The sequence below is a fragment of the Polyodon spathula genome, chromosome 13 (assembly GCF_017654505.1).
Source record: "Polyodon spathula isolate WHYD16114869_AA chromosome 13, ASM1765450v1, whole genome shotgun sequence".
Taxonomy (NCBI): domain Eukaryota; kingdom Metazoa; phylum Chordata; class Actinopteri; order Acipenseriformes; family Polyodontidae; genus Polyodon; species Polyodon spathula.
The window spans coordinates 31,161,325-31,181,899 of NC_054546.1; the positions used below are offsets into that span (position 1 = coordinate 31,161,325).

Here is a 20,575-nt window from a genome sequence, read left to right on the forward strand (position 1 = left end):
TTTATTTTTTTTCATTGATAAAAGGTTTATTTCTAATTATGGCAGTCATAGCCTAAAGAACTTTTTTTTTTTTTTTTATTGTATGTCAGCAGGAACACTCCAAGATTCCAAGATATCTCTTCTTTTGTTTCAGTTTTAAAATGCAATAATATCTTAGCCGCATGCACCCACAAGCTCTGCACGGTTGTAACAATTTGCTTCAGACTAAAATCGAACAAGATTGTTTAAGGAGGTAAAACAACACATAGTGACACAATAATAGAGAGCACATTTACATAAAGGTTCAGATATTTGAATTTTAGTTTTGAATGTGCAACAGCCATTGAATGACAATAAATTCTGCTAAGGATTATACAAAGTCTCTGATAAAAAGTAATCTAGTAACTGTTCCACACAAAGACAAAATAGGTCCTAGGTGTTTAGAGCAGAACAACATAGGAAAGAAAGCTTTAGCTGAAGCACTCCCAAGCTAGGTTAATAATTCAAACTCAACACAAGACATTGCAAATGAGATCTTAGTGGGGACATTTAATATAGTAATGAATATGTGGAAAATAAAGAATACATGATGAAAAGAATCTGGCAAGCATCCCCCCCCCCCCATCAGAGAATAAAAGAATGGAAAAGTCTTGCTATACATGCGACTTTGTGCTTCCAGATGGATGTCACCAGTCCAGAAGGTCCAAAACGTATATAGCTTAATAGAAATTCAAAAGCAACTCAAATGTCAATTCATACATGAATTTCACACATACAGACTGTAATCAAGAATTCACAGTTTTATTTTCTTCCTTGCTTCATGTTCAAAACTGAATCTAGTTTTCTAAAAACGGAAATGTTGGTGGGTTTATCAAACACCTGTTTTTATATATGTTTACCAGAATATATACTGTGTGTGTGTGTGTGTCTCTCTCTCTCTCTCTCTCTCTCTCTCTCTCTCTCTCTCTATATATATATATATATATATATATGGTAATATTGATGGTAAAACTAGGGGAATCTGAGCATGTTGCAGGTACCCTCCAAATAACCCACTATGACAATTTTCTATTGTATTTGTTTTTCTACCTAATCCACGATGGTACAGCTACCAGACTTCCCTTGCACAATTACCTGTTTGTTCTTTTAATAACCAGTTGCGTATCTATTTGAAGTGGCCATGCCAGAACTTTAAATGACATACATTTCTCTTCATTGCATGACCTCCCAGGGGGAGGGGCTGACACCAACACCACCCCAATAATATAAATACAGCTACACACAAATGTTCTAATTATAATTCCAAAAGAACTGGACATGCTTATTTAATTGTATTCCAACTGCACAACGAATACCTAACACCCACACGACCTGCTTCCATTAGCTTTTCATTGAGGAGGCAGGTCTTGTGGGTGTAGGTATTCGAAACACTTACCTCTATGCAGTAATGACCTCCCATTATTATATCCTAATCTGGTATGATATCCTATCTTTCACCAATTGCATCGGCTCCTGTCCGGAACTAAACTACTTTGAAAATCTTAAGCTCTTGTGAAAAACTCTTTGACGTGAAGATTAAGTCCCTCTTCGGCCTGTGTCTCTTATGAATATTAATCAGGGGAGAAATATTTTAATCTCTCTGATCCCTCAACTGCTGCCTGGGTACCGATATGAAATCTAATTATTTGGTCTGATATTAACCCCCCCTCCCCTCAGACTGAGACTGTCAAATCCTCATCAACTTCCGCTTATCACATGAGCAACACCCTGTTCCAAGTACGATAAAACAGGAATGCTAATGATGCATGACTGATTTATTTTTCTATTCATTAAAAAGAAAAAAGAATGTGCTTTTGTACTGGTACTTTGGCAACAGTCTGGGAAGTAATGAACTTTTTCCCAGGGTTTAACTCCTCAACTGCTGTGGTTAAACTTGTCCTGTACATACATGAACGAAAATGTGTTTGATTACGGTCAACACCCAACAACGTACCTGCAGTTATGAACAGATGCAGAACAACAAAAGGCATTAGCTCAAATACAGGTGTCTGTGGTTTTCTCTTCCAGTGGTTTATGTCAGCAACTGAACTGTACACATTCTTGTGTTATGTTTGCTGTTAAAACATTTCAAAGGAAAAAAGGCGCTGTCTTACACTTGAATGTAAAGCAGTTAGACTTGATTTGTCGTTTTGAAGTAAAAAGTGTTCTGCTCTCAGTTTCCAAGCTGTCGTAATGCAAGTATTCTCCAATATTGGCTAACTGTACGAATTCAAGTTTTGTACTATATTAAACTTTTACACAATTTGTACTGTCACACACACACACACACACACACACACACACACACACACACATACACACACAAAAACGGATACAGAGTCATGTTGTGGTAACTGAATAATTGTTGGTGCCAGTATTACTTGGCTAGGTCAATTACATACTTTGACAAATGGCCCTTGTTATAAAGTAGCAAACTGCTGTCCCTTTAAATCTCAAATAGATTGGAGAAACTGCATCGTCCCAAACAAAGGGTTTAGTGTCTGGGCTGAAAACTCAGACCGATAACCATCTGAAACTCTATCTGCCACACATCCGCTGCTGCATTTGCCTACGATAGACCATGCCTGCACCCCATCCCTCCTCCCCCCCTGAACTTTACAGCATTTCTAAGAAAAAATAATTAAAACAGATGAGATGCATGCAAACAGCATGCAAAAATATTATAAAAATGTTTGAAAGACAAACGATAAGAGATTAAAAATTAAACCACTCTTGGAGCCCACGATGGGCCCACCTGATACAATGGACAAGTCACTGTTCAAATGCAAATGTTAAGAGGTGGTTTGGACGTCTGCAGTTTAGTGTTTCCTGAAGGCAACAGAAGTGTTTAACATACCTGCTTGTCATCAGAAACTCTGGTCTGAGGAGACAAAACTACTAGAAGACAAAGGCTACTGTCAACAGCTACGGCCACAGCCAAAATACATTGATCCAAAGCACTGTGCCATCTCCCTGTCTACAGACTAGGGGGATTAGAACCTCAAACGAACAAACACCTGCCATATCACTGTCAATAGAGTGCAGGGCTACCATGGGCAGCCAGAATGGCATTATTCTGGAACGATACTTTACCATTCCGTGATAAAATTCCAACCACAATGCATTCCTTGCACCTCACTGAGCTAATGTCAATTTACTGTTCAATCCAAGCACCTTGATTTATTAGTGGCAGTTCTTGAGGTCAACTGTGTCTTTCTTTAATGGCATCACTGAACAGCAGAAAAAATATGCATACATATATAAATATATGCAGCACATATTACATGAAAATGCCCCTTTACCCCTTATTTATGATTATGATAGCATAAGGAGTGATCTGGGACAGAAATCAGCTCTGTGTCATTCTGCACATTTCTTAAGAATTCCCACCTCTAATACAATGCCTAATATAAACATCTATAAATATGTCTGGTACAGATTTTAAAAGCATATCAGCCAGTTGTGAGTCACCGTTTACCTGAAACACAACATATTCCCCAGAATTCACAAGCCACTATTGGAATGTTCACAAGTGACGTACTTTATTTAATACAAACTATGGCTACCTTTAAGTGGGGAAGATTTGTTGATGTAACATCCACAACTAATAAACACTCCTAAAGTGCTAAATCCAAAAATAAAAAATATATTCAGATGAGCCCGATTTTTATCATGATCGCCATGCAGGCATAATTTGTGATATAAAGCGGGTCATGATATATTTCACATTTGCCTATGACAGCATATTACGAGTGTGAGAAAAAAAAAGTGCAAGTTGTTCTTTACATATAAATAAATGCATATAGTTACTACCGGACAAATGCATTTCATATCATTAACTGCAACAAAGAGTTTCTGTCATTATCTAAAAAGTTGCATGAAATGTTGACTGAAGAGAGCCATCAATACTTGGGAGTTTTTTTTTGTGCGCATTTGTACAAAATTTGGTGACATTGGTGTTTTGTAAATGAACTGTATCCCATTAAGACCGCCCACGCAGCATTTGACAGGCTGCACAACATGTCAGTTTATTATCAGCCAAGATGATTATTGGTTGTTGGTTACGTTGGAAATTAATTATATCCTATGGTTACTTAATAAAGCCCGGCCACGCAGCATTTGACAGGCTGCACAAAACGAGACAATAAGAGGGTTTGTGAGATGGCATTAAGAGAGGTAATTTCTCAAAGAACCTAAGGTGCAGGGCGAGTGATTTTTCAAAAATCATAGTAATAAACAGGGTACGATATTAAGCAAGGTGATATAAAACAGGTTCACCTGTATATATATATATATATATATATATATTATATATATATATATATATATATATATATATATATATTTTTTTTTTTTTTTTTTTTTTTTTTTTTTTTTATATAGATAGCATAGTGGACCACCATCACAAAGCGCTTTACAAGATACAAGACTAGGGTGTGTGAACTATGCACCAGTTGCAGAGTCACTTACAAGAACGTCTCACCCGAAAGACGGAGCACAAGGAGGGTAAGTGACTTGCTCAGGGTCACACAGTGAGTCAGTGGTTGAACTGGGGACCTCCTGGTTATAAGCCTGTTTCTTTAACCACTGGACCCTGTGCAATAATGTAAGGGGAATGTTTTGATGGTATTGATATAAGCAGTGGTTTAAACAAAATGACAATGGAGTGGTTAACATCTACTGGACAACATCTGTAACGAAACTTTACTGAATGAATCATACAAAAAAAGAGATGATAAAAAAAAATGAACAAAAAAAACTTGCACATGTTTAGTTGAAATGTCTGGAAATCACAGCAACTAGGATAATAAAAATGTTGTCAGGTTTTCCCTGCCTGTGACTAACACAAAGCAGAAAAATACAATACAAGAAAATGAATTAGAATCATCTTTGCTTTATCAAAGTGCACTCCCCTTAAGGAGCTTTCTCCAAAATCATTCTTTTCTTGGAAGATATTTAGAAAAACAGAAAAGCTCATCCAAAGCCTACTGTGCTCATTCAAGATGAGGAACAGGCTGCAGCAGAAGATGACTGTGTTTTTGTGTGTGATTTTTAATAGCTGGAATATTAGTTGGACAAGAACTTTCTATACATCAGATGAGAATCACATTTCAATACATTGGGAAGGGGAGGGGGTGATCTTAGGTTGGCTAGGGTGCCCTCGGCTCACCGCACACCAGCAATGCCTGTAATCTGGCCGGGCGCCTGCAGGCTTGCCTGTAAGCTGCCCAGAACTGCACTGTCCTCCAACACTGTAGCTCTAGAGTGGCTGCATAGTGGGTCTGCAATGTAAAAAGAAGCGGTCGACTGACTGCACACGTTTCGGAGGACAGCATGTGTTCGTCTTCACCCTCCCGAGTCAACACAGGGGTGGTAGCGGTGAGCTGAGCCTAAAAATAATTGGCTATTCTAAATTGGGAGAAAAATAATTTTAAAAAATTAAAAATTGGTGACTACTAAATTTAAAATAAATAACTTAAATAATTGTTAGGTATTCAATAAATCCATTAATTTACATGTTGATTTCAAAACAACAAAAGCTGTCCTCCCTCCAATGTACAGCTGAGGACTAATCAAATGCAATTAACTTCTGTACTGAGTGCTATAAAAGAATATTTTCCTCTCATCAAGGGTGCTGACATTTTCACTACTGTTCTGAGGCTGTAAACTAACAATGAAAAGTTTTACCATACACTGCCAGCCTCCTAGACACAATCTAATAAACCTGTTTATTGCCTCAGTTGTACCAACACTCTGCTTCCCAGAGCAATATTAAACAATATCACACTTGTAATAAATGATATGAGAAAAAATAGCTGTTATAAACAGCTTCCTATCATTCCCCGATACTATGCGATTATGAGGACACTCTGAATGTGCCTGTACAGCTTTTAAATCATAAGAGACGGCTGTCAAAAGTGTACTGAAACCAATTTAGGGTAGAGAAATTCACTTCAAAACTTTCGTTTCAGTGCATTCTCAATAAGCCCGTTAACAGGCCCTGAATCACAAGGGCATTTTGTAAATGGCTTTTAGAAAAGCAAACTATGAAGGCATGAAACAGAGACTAACAGAAGTAGATTGGAGTAAAATAGAGAAAACACCCACAGAAGAAGGATGGTTGTTCTTCAAAAATGTAGTACTAGAGGCGCAAAACAATTACATCCCTAAAGTAGACAAATCTAAATGTAAAACTAAATTGCCAAAATGGTTTAATAGATCAATTAAAAAAAATATTCAGCGAAAAAAGGCACTTTACAGAGCATTAAAAAAGGACCAAAAAGAAAGTATGCAGAAAGAGTACACGGAACTGCAAACGCAAGTCAAAAAGGAAGTTAGAAAGGCCAAGAGAGAAATAGAAATGAACATTGCTAAGGGAGCTAAAACCAATTCCAAAATGTTTTTCCAATATTACAACAGCAAGAGAACATTCAAAGAGGAGATTAAATGTTTAAGAGATACAAATGGCAAAATCGTAGAGGAAGAAAAAAAAATAGCAAATATGTTAAATGATTACTTTTCACAAGTTTTTACAAAGGAAGATACTGACAACATGCCCCACATGTCATACAGTTCCTATCCAGTTTTAAATAACTTTAGCATAACTGAGGCAGAAGTGTTAAAGGGACTAGGAGCTCTTAAAATAAACAAATCCCCTGGGCCGGATGAGATCCTCCCAGTAGTACTCAAAGAAATGAAAGAAGTAATTTACAAACCGCTAACCAAGATCATGCAGCAGTCTCTTGACACAGGGGTGGTACCGACAGACTGGAAAATTGCAAACGTAATACCGATCCACAAAAAGGGAAACAAAACTGAACCAGGTAACTACAGACCAGTAAGCCTGACTTCTATTATATGCAAACTTATGGAAACTATAATAAGATCCAAAATGGAAAATTACCTATATGGTAACAGGGTACTGGGAGACAGTCAACATGGTTTTAGGAAAGGGAGATCGTGCCTAACTAACTTGCTTGATTTTTTTTGAGGATGCAACATCGATAATGGATAATTGCAAAGCATATGACATGGTTTATTTAGATTTCCAGAAAGCTTTTGACAAAGTCCCGCACAAAAGATTAATTCTCAAACTGAACGCAGTTGGGATTCAAGGAAACACATGTACATGGATTAGGGAGTGGTTAACATGTAGAAAACAGAAAGTACTGATTAGAGGAAAAACCTCAGAATGGAGTGTGGTAACCAGCGGTGTACCACAGGGATCAGTATTAGGTCCTCTGCTATTCCTAATCTACATTAATGATTTAGATTCTGGTATAGTAAGCAAACTTGTTAAATTTGCAGACGACACAAAAGTAGGAGGAGTGGCAAACACTGTTGCAGCAGCAAAGGTCATTCAAAATGATCTAGACAAGATTCAGAACTGGGCAGACACATGGCAAATGACATTTAATAGAGAAAAGTGTAAGGTACTGCACGCAGGAAATAAAAATGTACATTATAAATATCATATGGGAGATATTGAAACTGGAGAAGGAATCTATGAAAAAGACCTAGGAGTTTTTGTTGACTCAGAAATGTCTTCATCTAGGCAATGTGGGGAAGCTATAAAAAAGGCTAACAAGATGCTCGGATACATTGTGAAAAGTGTTGAATTTAAATCAAGGGAAGTAATGTTAAAACTGTACAATGCACTTGTAAGACCTCATCTTGAATATTGTGTTCAGTTCTGGTCACCTCGCTATAAAAAAGATATTGCTGCTCTAGAAAGAGTGCAAAGAAGAGCGACCAGAATTATTCTGGGCTTAAAAGGCATGTCATATGCAGACAGGCTAAAAGAATTGAATCTGTTCAGTCTTGAACAAAGAAGACTACGTGGCGACCTAATTCAAGCATTCAAAATTCTAAAAGGTATTGACAGTGTCGACCCAAGGGACTTTTTCAGCCTGAAAAAAGAAACAAGGACCAGGGGTCACAAATGGAGTTTAGAAAAAGGGGCATTCAGAACAGAAAATAGGAGACACTTTTTTACACAGAGAATTGTGAGGGTCTGGAATCAACTCCCCAGTAATGTTGTTGAAGCTGACACCCTGGGATCCTTCAAGAAGCTGCTTGATGAGATTTTGGGATCAATAAGCTACTAACAACCAAACGAGCAAGATGGGCCGAATGGCCTCCTCTCGTTTGTAAACTTTCTTATGTTCTTATGTTCTTATGTTCTTAACTTGACAACAGGTCCACTGGCCCCTGCAGATTCTCACATTCTGTTCAGTTCTTCTCAAGACACATTCCACACACAGAACACTCTCTAACTGTGGAATTAGTTCTGCAAAGGACTTCAAGTGAAGGATAAACTGACTGGGACCCGGGTTGAGAACTGAGCCAAGAGGAGAATGTGATGTTGATACATTTGGAACATGTGACTAGCAGCTATCTCCAACAGATACTCAAAATCCTTCCTCTGTTTGAGCTCCGGGATGGGGAGGGAAGCTGGTCAAAGCTGGAAATCATCAACAAAGCAAACTTGATAACGAGAAACAGCTGAACATGAGCTATCCACAAAATATTCTGATAGTAAAATGAAATCTTAGAACTGTGTGCCTATCAAACAGGAATCAATCATGCCGGACTCAGAGTCCAGAAGGATGGCGCCAGAGAGAGATAAAGAAATCGGGGGAGATAAGGGTTAATCAAGGACTGCATTTTAAATAGATAGAGAAACAGGCTCACAAAGGAGAAAGAGGAGGGATCGTTTTGGAACTTTCGAGAGCACTTAATAACAGATGTGGAGGCATTAACGCCGATTTGCACATTTTAATCTGCAGTTGAGGATTTCTTAATAAGAGAAAATAGCTAAAGCATTCCTTTAACAGTGGTGGGGGTAGAACTGTCTGGTAAAGGCTTGGTAAAATATTCTCACAATGAAGGACTTAACAAGATTAAGCACAGGCTGCCCCAAATTCACTTTCGCTGCAGAAAGTCCTGTTTTTTATAACTGCTTTCCTTACTGGTGTTTATTAGAGCCGTGATCAGGTAGTATTAGGGGGTTCATGCCAAATCTGGGTAAGGGACACTGTTTCCACTGTATTGCTGTCTCATCTTCTGATCGATTCATGGCCGGTTTAGCAGGACCTAGGACTGGGTGGGAGTGAAGTGAAATGTGTCCCATCTTGCATTGATGAATCAGTGCTTGTTAAAGCAAAAGGACACCCAAAGTTCAGGTAAGGGGTCATATAATACCTTCTGCACAGGATGTGAATCTACCGCATGCAGCAGGATAAATCAGCTCCTGCAACTGTTGTGAAAATAAACCAAAGAGAGCAAAACTATTTCAGAATGGGACTTGCAACAAAGTTGTTTTAAGTTTGTTGTAAGACAATGTTTTTATTTTTTTAAGCATTGGTTAGTGCCCTACTAGGCTCTGCAGAATACCCAAACTATTAGCCAAGGGCTAGTGAAAAGCACCAGGAATTTGTTTGTGGCCATCGAGGCTTCCTGATGCCAGGAGCCACCACTGCAGCGTGATCAACTGAAATGAAGGACGTGTCAGACAAGTGGACTGTGAGACACTGCACAGACAATTACCCCGACAATTAAAATATACAATGTGGAGCAGAAACTAACAATCACTGCAGATTACTGTTGGCTGCTTGAGGTAATCAGCTCAGAGTGGAGGTCACTCTGGCCTCAGCCAAAATACTGTATTCTTCAGGGAGCTGTATTGGAGAGCGTTGAACTGAAATCCTTTTATCTACGCAGATAAGAGTTATACACAGCTGAAAGCCACGACTGTGCCTTCTGAAGAATATTACAGTTTTTTATCATTTTTTTAAACCAAATAGGTTGCAATTAGATGGCTATTACTGTACATTGTAGTACACACTGAAATTTAGCAAATTACAATACACATGCTGTTTATCTCTTGTACAAGCTTGTAAAACATTTCAGGAACAATACCAGAGCTGTAATTTAATGAGCTGTGTTTATATCTTTTCTTATTCACATTAAAATAATACTCTCACCCTCAGGCAAAAAATAAATAAGTAAAAAATCCAAAAACAAGCTCAACCTATCCTGTGTTGATGTCCACGGTTTCCCAACATGCTCCTTAGATCTCTCTAACATACAAATCAAGTTGTTTACAGCTATGTCATTCGACTTTCATAACAGACCCCACAGATGTGTTGTGGCTTACCCCTCCTACCAACTCCACAGCCGGGGCTTCCACCTGAATCTTCCCCCTGAATGGCCCCCAGGTGGTCTCGTGAAGAAGGCCCTGCTTGGCACGGACTTTACAATCTCCATCACTGCCAAACAGCTCCAGCTCGTCTGCACAAAACAAAACAACGTCAGCAAAATACAGCCAATTTGAGGTCGTAATTAGAAAACACTAGGTGACCCTAGAGCAGGGGTGTCAAACTCAGTTCCAGGAGGGCCACAGTGTATTCTGGTTTTAGTTCCACCCAAGCTCTCCATTAGTTAATTGGTCCAATTAATTGGACAAATGTAACACTTCCCTCCAGGTCTCAAAATGTTTCATAAGTTGTGTACCTCGAATCAAGTGCATTTTTTAAATCAACAAATGTAAAAAACCTTGAAAAATATGAAATATGTCCAACTGAACAAATAATTAGATCAATTAACTTAATTGCAAGCTTAAGTTGGAATGAAAACCAAAAGACCCTGCAGCCCTCGAGGACTAGAGTTTAACACCCCTGCCCTAGAGCAAGCATTGTGTGTGTCCACCGTTCTGAATCTAGTTCACATGTCCCGTCGACCTCCCATAGTGGCTCCCAGGCAGATTAAACTGATTTGGTTGTGTGCTATATCAATATTTTACTAACACATGTTAAAATAAAGTATACAAGTAGTTTTTGTTCTGTTAAATGTCAAAACTCCAATCTGGTACAACTGTGAAACCTGTATTTACAATCTTATACAAACCTTAAATGAACCATTCGCTTCAGTGGGGACAAAACAAACAAAACCAAGGAAGAGATACTAACTTGAACTCGACCATTTTAAATTGTTATTTGATAGCGTTATTAATAGGAAAATCCAAGTCCCGAAGACAACAGTTTTGGCAAATCCCTACTAAAAGTTCATATTATGGATGAGAATATTAAACTCTGGGTAGAACAGGTGGGAGCTCTTTGATGTTCAAATGGTAATGCACATATTTTTTTTTATTATATGGTAAACCAGGTTGCTATGGTGACTGCACACATGGAAATAGAAATAACAAGTACAAGTGGTTTGTACAATCTCAGGACTTTCACATGAAAAGGGTGATCTTGTTCAGCTTGGAAATTCCCCATCATCCCCCACATAAAAAAAAAACAATTAAAAAAAGAAGAATACATTTTTGACACCCAGGAAGCATGATTTCCCTGAAATGTGTCACTGTTTTGATTTTATTTTTAAGTGATTTCTCTTTCTGATAATCACAGTTGTGGTTTAGAAGACCATCTACCCATAAACCCTACTGAAACAAATCGCACAAACAAAAATTTGAATGCTATAAAAATAAGGCAAATATGTTTTAACTGTTACTGTATGTATGTATCACTGGTGCATTATTACTCATGCTAAAAAAAACAAAACAAAACAAAGAAAAACAGTAAAAACACACACCTGAAATAGGATTTCATATTGGTTTACCAGAATCAGGATTAGCATGCCATAATTTAGTACTACCACTAGAGGGAGTATGTTTGTAATGTCTGACTATGGTGCCTCAGAGCCTCTGTGCTTCGGTGCCCAGGAGCCTCGGTGCCCTTGGTGCCGCAGAGCCTTACCACCCCTAGTGCTCAAACGCTCCTTGCATTGGTACCCGCGGTGCCCAAGTGCCCGAGAGCCTGGGTGCTTTGGTGCCCTACAGCCTCAGTGATTCTGCACCCTCTGTGCTTGGAAAAGTGCTCAGATGCTCCTTGCAGGGTATCGTTGTGCACAAACCCCGCTATCTTCCCTAAGGTGTTTATGGCTTTCCACTTGGATCAGTCAGTAGAACTAGAGGCTTTCCATCTCCCTCTTTTTTCTTCAGAGGATGATCTGAGGTTGAATTCCCTCTGTCCAAGTTTGTACATTGAGATGTTATGTGGATAGGATGAGAGCGCTGCGTCAGTCTGACCAGCCCTTCATTTGTAATGGTGAAAGGACCCTGGATCAAGTCCTCTCAAAGCAGCCACTGTCCCACTGGATCAAAAAGTATGGACAACTTACTAGGTTTTCAATGTAAAATGCTTCAATTCACACCTACACTAATCTGTCTAAGTAGAACTATAGTCTCCCTATGCATGTGAGCTTCCTCTACTATTGTTGTTTGATGATATAATAAAACATATCTGCTTTATTTTTAATACCTACTTTGCGAGATGCAGTGAACTGCAGTTTGTCAAGAAATGTATATTTCTCTCATATCCATAATGTATTTAGATCTCAGTTTATGTTAAGAATAGATTTAAGAAATATAATTGATAATATTTAATATATCCAAACAAAATCTGTATATGAGTGTTATTAATAATAATAATAATAATAATAATAATAATAATAATAATAATAATAATAATAATAATAATAATAAGCCAGTATAACTGTCTCCTTTTGGAGCAGAAGATCTGGAAATGTATCTGGTCAGTTTACTTGAATCCCTGGCCTGTGGTCTACATGACGAGTATGACTGAGAAAAAGTAATAATAATTCCCCCACCCCACTCCCCATGCTGCAAAACTCCCTTCCTTTGTCTGTTACAGATCCACCCTCCCCTCGGCACAGTTCAACATCTCATTTCGGGTCAGGATAAAGTGGTGGAGAGATAAGGCTGTTTGCCTAACACTCTCCATGTCAAAACACTCATCTATCTTCTGTGTATCAATCCCCACCAGAGAAAAACATGCAGCCTATGATAAACTGACTTCCCAGCCAAATCGAAGAGAAAGAGAAAAAGGGGAGAGAGGGGAGGGGAGGCACTGCGTGCTGCAGTTACAATTATTTCATTCTGACAACACACTGTAACAGTTACCACGAAGAAAAGCTATCTCAACTTCTAAAAACACTCCCCAAATACTATTCCAGTTGTTCCCTGTGATATGGTGAAGGACTGTACAACTAAAAATAGACTTATTTTTTAAAAAAATAGTTAAAAATAACTGAATTAAAAACAAAGTATGTACTGGTGGGTAATGTCAGTACACTGTGCACCTATCCAAACCCATCCTAATTAGTTCTGTTCGACTATTCATACACAAAAGTTGTGCAACTGTAACGTTTTTATTTTTTATTTTTTTTTAAAGCTTTGTTGAGTGAAATCTGATTAAATTTCCATACCTCTAAAAAGACTGAATAGTAATACATTTAGAAATACTAAAATACACTTTGTAAAATTGAATGACAAAGTTAACATTATAATGAACGCATTGAGAAAGACTAATTGAATTTACCCACAATTTTACGCATTTTGTTTCAGTATTTCTTCATTTAAGAGAGTATTGCCATTAGAATTTCGAAGTTTATTGGAGTTGACAGTTTCCCCATCATTAGTTTCCTGAACCCCAGCTTCAACCAGGACAAACCAGTGCAGGTCACCAATACAATTTAAGCAAAATCACTGTGCTTGGAAATGAACCTACACTTTCAACTTATTGCTGCCCCCATGATTTCAAGAAACAGCACATATGGATGTGCTTAGAATCCACAACTGAGCAACCTGTAGTTTAACCCCTTAAAACCATCACTAGAACTTTAAGAAAAGTCCCAATGCAAATGCTACATTATTTCCATGTTAAATTTAGTTAAGGGTTTTTATATACAGTGCCTATATTTCAGGCTAGAAGGTCAACATTTTCACCTTTTGTTGCCTTCTAGCCTGAAATTAAAATGCATTAATATATATATATATATATATATATATATATATATATATATATATATATATATATATATATATATATATATATATATATATATTTTTATCATTTATCTACACATCCTACCCTGCAACTTCCAAGTGAAAAAAAATATTCTAGAAATTTGTAGAAAATTAATTAAAAATAAAAACTGAAATAGCTTGGTTGGATAAGTGTCCACCCCTCTTGTAACAGCAATCCTAAATTAGCTCAGGTGTAACCAATCGTCTTCCAAATCACACACCAAGTTAAGTGGCCTCCACCGGTGTTAAATTGTAGTGATTCACATGATTTCAGGATAAATTCAGCAGTTCCTGTATGTTCCATCTGTTGGGTAGTGCATTTCAAAGCAAAGACTCAACCATGAGCACCAAGGTGCTTCCAAAAGAACTCTGGGACAAAGTTGTTAAAAGGCACAGATCAGGGGATGGGTATAAAAAAAAAAATATCAAAAGGCCTTGAATATCCCTTGGAGCACGGTCAAGACGATTAAGAAATGGAAGGTGTATGGCACCACCAAGACCCTGCCTAGATCACGTCGTCCCTCCAAACTGGATGACCAAGCAAGGAGACTGATCAGAGAGGCTACCAAGAGGCCAATGGCAACTTTGCAAGAGCTACAGGCTTTTATGGCCAAGACTGGTCAAAGTGTGCATGTGACAACAATAACCCAAGCACTCCACAAATCTGGCCTGTATGTTAGGCTGGCAAGAAGGAAACCATTTCTCAAGAAAGGCCCCCTTGAATCCCATTTGAAGTATGAAAAAAAAACATGTAGCCATGTGGCAAAACTTGGGAAAATGAACAGAGAAGTCCTTAAGGAAAACCTGCTGCCCTCTGCAAGAAAGCTGAAACTGGGACGGAAGTTCACCTTTCAGCATGACAACGACCCAAAGCACACAGCCAAAGATACACTGGGGTGGCTAAGGGAAAAAAAGGTAAATGTCCTTGAGTGATCCAGTCAGAGCCCCGACCTAAATTCACTCGAAAACTTGTGGCATGACTTGAAGATTGCTATCCACCAACGCTCCCCAAGGAACTTGACAGAGCTTGAACAGTTTTGTGAAGAAGAATGGTCAAATATTGCCAAATCTACGTGTGCAAAGTTGGTAGAGACCTATCTCAACAGACTCACAGCTGTAATTGCTGCCAAAGGTGCTTCCACCAAGTATTAACTCAATGGGGCGGAGACTTATCCAATTATGATCTTTCAGTTTTGTATTTTTAATATATAACTTTTTTCCCCTTAACAGTGTGGAGTATGGTGTGTAGATAAGTGGGAAAAAAATCCTGATTTAAAATGCATAAAACTCTGAGGCACTGACACAACAAAATGTGAAAAAAGTTTTTTGTATATGCACAGTATACGTGTGTGTGTGTGTGTGTGTGTGTGTGTGTGTGTCTGTATACACACATTTTGATTCAATCAAGCTTAAAACTGTTCATTCTCAATGGAACACTGGTCAACACAAGAAGCTCTAAACTCTCTAAATATACGAAACACACCGATAGACGTTATGACAATTTCAAAAATATTTTTTACAGCTTGACCGAGTATTAGAGGACTCACCTATAACATGTTCAGACAAACTGAAAATATTTCTTACTAGATATTCATGAAACCACGGTGTTATTCCTAGAGCATTATGAAATAAGAGGAACCTATAGCATAACAATGGTGAAAGCATCAGCCTAAAGTACAAAAAAAAAAAAAAACTCATCTGCTTGTTACTGTTTGACAGGAACCGCTCGGAGAGTGGAATAACGCTGCCCTTTATGACGGGGGAGGAAAAGACCAGCGGTTAAAACACAGCAGATGTGCGTGTCATTTTAAATTAATGAGCTGAAGTTACAAGACACATCAAAAATGTTAAGCTGTAGCTGTTCACCGAATCATCCATTAACCTCATCCAGTAATCTAAACAGACAAGTCTTTATGGTTCAGGCACTTCCCTTTTATTAGGGGAGGCCTTGTCCAAGATCCATTAGCACATCAGTCTCATCTTCCTCTAATGCAGGTTATGACATGAGCGCACAACAATCCTTAATCATCACTCGTTAACTGAAGATCTGGGACGAGCAGCAGGGGAACGCAGCGTTTCACTTTGCGGGGGAATCTCTTTAGTGTCTTTCAGTCTGTTTAAAACAGGAGCCCACATACTTTAGGTAGCTTCAAATTACATTTTCTTTTACCTTACCTTTGTAGGATATCTGCAATAATTCAGAGCAGTCTTTATTGTTCTATTACTCAAGTGCTGTGTTATTTGCTTTTATTGTTTGCCAAGTCTGTGCAGTGCTTTGACTAGGAGTTTAGTTTACTTGAATTCTATTTGCCTGTCATAGACATACAATAGTCTTTATTTTAGAAGCAACCTATAGTGCACATCAAAACTTGGAATATCACTAGATGGCGCTAGCTATTCCTTTTATAAAGACACTTTGGCTCATCTAGCCTAGGTTTCAGAACATATCTATGGCAGGCAACTGAAACTAAGGTCCAACTTATCAACGCAGGTGAAATAATACAAAATACATTAAACACAGTAACTGTCATTTAAATTAGAACCACTCAATTACAAACCCCATAGAAAAGGTGAGGGGGCTGAAATAAAAACAAGCAATTGAAAGTTAATGAAAAACACAAAAAGCGGTTGAAGTTAGGTGCACTTTGTGTTGCTACTGCTAATTTTTTATGCCTGGAACTGGTCCCTTTTTATTTATTTATTTGCTTGTTGTTTACCTAGGGCAAAAACTGTTAAAAGCTGTTTATAACCTGTAAGCAGTTTCGAGTGGTTTCTTAACTTGCATGGAGATTGTTACCATATCAAGCGTTTGTTTGATACAGTGTATAATGCATCATATATTGAGAATGACCAACAGAGCAAATAGACACCCATGCATTTAATTACACTACTTGGATTCAAATAGACAGCGCCATACAGTATATGCTAAAGGGTATAAAAGACAGATTCTAAACACAAAGAGAGGAAAAAAAAAACTCTCTATCAAAGCACATGCCCATTGTTACCAAAGCAAGCTCCAGGAGACTTGGTTTACCTTAAAATATCAAGTTTCGGCAACATCTATTGCCAACTATGGAGCGTGTTATTTATTTATTATTGTATTGTATTTGTATTTATTATTGACACATGATTCAGTTTTTATTATTATTATTATTTTACTACTACTACTACTACATATTAACTGTCATTATTATTAACAGCAGCTGCTTTTCTAACAAGTGGACAGTAATTCAGTTCACTATTAGTAGAAACAAAGTCCATTTTCAGGGCTTATCTTTCTATCTACAGTGCTGGGGCTTTGTTTCAACAGACTCCAAGTTAATAGAATTTCCCCTATCTTACCACTTTATCAGCCACCCTCTCAGAACGCTCTCTCATTGGCTCCTGCCAGTCAGCTGGTCTGGGTATTATCAGAATTATTTCTAATCTCCAAGATCATTAACCAAAGTATGCACGTATCAGGTTGTTTGCTTTTGATAAAAGTTGCAACAGGCCACAATAACAGGATCTACCGAGTGTGATTAATTTCTATTTATGTTCCCCTGAACACGCTGTTCTGTTCTGTTCCCACAAAATGATGAGCTCCCCTTTAATCCCAGTCTGGATGTCGTGTAAACAATGCTGGTTACAGTGCTGCTGTGTTGTCAGCTACCCCAGAAAGAGGCTTCCGCATTCAATCAGAATCCAAACCCTGTTGGCTGTCCAGTTTGTTTACATACCCTAGTTTAAGCTGCAAGTACTAGCTCACTTTGCAAAATGAAGCATCTTACTTCAGCTACCACCTGAAGCAGTAGGCGGTTATTGGTATGACCCACACCCCCCTCCCAAAATCCCCCAAAACAAACAATGTTTGTTAATAGCATGTTATCAAGCACAGCTACAGAGCAAATATCAAATGAGAATATAAAGTACACTTTCTTTTAATGTGTTTTAAAAACTGTATGGGGACTAAAGAGGTCAGTTATTAAACTTCTCTTCAGTTGTTTGAATGGAGAAGCTGTGTTTTTATTCAACTGGTCTAAACAATGGCTGATCTAAACATAAAAACAGATGAATAAACCTGTCATCATTTGACTTACATATACAAAATAAACTAGTCCCCTTCTACTTAATGATTTAAAAAGACATACGTTTTTAGATTCACCAATGACTGGATCTACTGAATGATATTTAATATCATTTTTAATGAAGGGTCCCTTCAGGTAATCGCTATCTGTGTCTCAACATACACCAATACCCAAAGAGAGGTGCTGTTTTCTGTCCCTCTTCCATCTTGTGTTTCAATACCTAGGAGGCACTTTGCTGTCATATTTCATAAAACGTCAATTTTAAATTAAATGTAAAACAAAATATAATTTCCAATAATAAAGGTCTGGGTGCAAACATCAAAATTTCAGACATGGTACCATGTAAAACAAATATTAATCTGGTTCTCGCAACACATCCCCAAGTCAACTGTCACAACTTGTACACATTAAACTGCACTGTAATACATACAGTAATCCCACATTCCTGATGACTCCATCTCTACATTCACCACTTAAAGAAAATCAAGTGGTTTGCTGTGCTCGTTTGAGCTCTTAACTGAATGCATATTTAATCGGAACGTTCCTTGTTTGGAATGAAACTGGTGTAGCTCTGAACAGTGTGCCCAATTCTATTTGTATTTCACAAATAATTTATGACTTCAAGCGCACCATATTGTTCTTCCCTCTTTACTACCGCCATTGTTCTGGGGTTCTCTATTCTGTCTTTTGGCACCAGCTCTTAAAATACATGTAACCTAAGAGCTAGACAGGTTACTGGTAACAGAACAGAAGAAAATGAACACTAGGGATGACTGTATAGCTCAAGAATGCTTCTGGAGGCAAAATGGACACACCAGACATATCATTATTATTCTGTCTTATGAGCTTTTCATGTCTTCCAATAACAAATACATGGTGCTAGATACTCCTATAAAATGTCATTAAGACTTTTTCAGATAGTAAAAAACACACATAATAAAGTTCCCAAAACACAAATAAACAACTAATTTAGGGGCTTTCAGATGAAATAATGCAAACGACGATTTGAGTAATGATGTCCTGGAATGCGTTCTTTACTCCCCATTATCAAGATAGACTCTAGTTGCCCTGCGCAAAGAACATGAGCCACATGCACACTGTGGCAGACTCCAATGATGAAGGCAGATGTTGCAAGACTCAACTGAAGACAAGCAACACTTGGAAGACCGATGACAAAACAACCCCTCTCAGTCACACAGCAGCCTTCTTCCTGGTGCGTGGCACAGTAACTCCATGACTCAAAGCAATTCTGAATCTGGAAATTTACTGTAGCAACTCATAGGAATCCCAGTGAGATTTCAAAACAGGAAAGTATTTAGAGATTCAGCTACATTAAAAATAAATAAATAAATAAATAAATAAATACTGTGAGGTCTGTTTTATCTTTGTAGTTTTGTATTTTAATAAAACTGTGGAGATCTTACTGAGATGTAGATGGGTAGAGTCATCAGTCTTTTTGCACAATCAAGTGCTTTGTGTAACATAACTGCTTGCTGCCTTTATAGCTTGATTCTTTAGAACAATACAAATTAGATGTTTACTGAGGTTGAGCTACTTGTCCTAAATAAAACACAGTTTTTGAAGGCTACTGACACAGTAGCACCCTTCAGTACTGTATTTGTTAAATCAGGTCATGTTCTCGCTGTAACATGACGATCAAGAAAATAATCATTCATGTAAAGCGATGGTCAAAATTGTTGCACCACACTATAGCATTAGCTCAATTTGCATCATATAGTCAAATGAAAATTGCTTTTATGTTCACAGATTAAATTGCTTACCGCTTTGTAGTTTTCCATATACAGTATTTAATGAAAAACTGACAAAAATTGAAAAAGTGTGATATGAAATCTCACAGGAAATACTGTACTACTATTATGGCTTCCGGTAGACTTTTGCAACATCATTTTGTAGTTTCTTTGATTAGATGAGATAGAGCTACCCTCTAAGCACACACACACACACACACACACACACACACACACACACACACACACACACACACACACACACACACACACACACACACACACACACACACACACACACACACAACCATAAGGACTCACGATTGCTTCTTCCAGGTTTTAACTGAAGTCCACCAAGACAGGTCACACTCTCAAGAAACAGGAAGGACCACTGTGATTTTGTATTTTAAAAAGTTCTTATAAGTTTATTCCATTAAAAGCAAACAAAAACAACACCGCAAACAACACGTTTCGACAACATGTCTTCGTCAGGTTCGCAATATTTGTATACGTTTTTGCTCAAAGAGCCAACATCCCAATGTTTCGGTACGTTGTTTGAAAACAAATATTGGAAGTATTTATAGGCTTTTTGATGCCATGGTAACCACACATTTATTTCTCTGTGATGTCATTCATTATGTAACAAATGATGTAACAGCCTGCTGTACCTTTCTATTTAAACCTTCAGGCATCATGGTATCTAGTCTATTTATCCATGTATTTTCTTTTATTCTACATTGTACCTAATCTAATTAATTTTTTTCTAAAACCACAAACTTCAGGTCATCCATAGTGTTTCAGTTCCATGTAAAGTTTCTAAACTACTGGTTCATTTTTCTTTCTTATTT

The 20,575-nt window shown here is 37.8% G+C and overlaps 1 protein-coding gene across 2 annotated transcripts in view; it reads right to left on the bottom strand.

Annotated features, from left to right (window-relative positions):
- The window catches only part of LOC121325802 (zinc finger protein ZFPM1-like), an 82,226-nt gene that overhangs the window by 13,704 nt on the left and 47,947 nt on the right, over positions 1-20,575 (bottom strand). The window contains exon 4 of one of the 2 annotated variants that reach the window (XM_041268853.1): positions 10,178-10,311. In XM_041268853.1, coding sequence (XP_041124787.1) covers positions 10,178-10,311 — 134 coding nt within the window. Of the gene's footprint in view, positions 1-1,414; positions 1,609-10,177; positions 10,312-20,575 lie in introns of those variants that run through there. The other variant, XM_041268854.1, reaches the window with a different exon arrangement.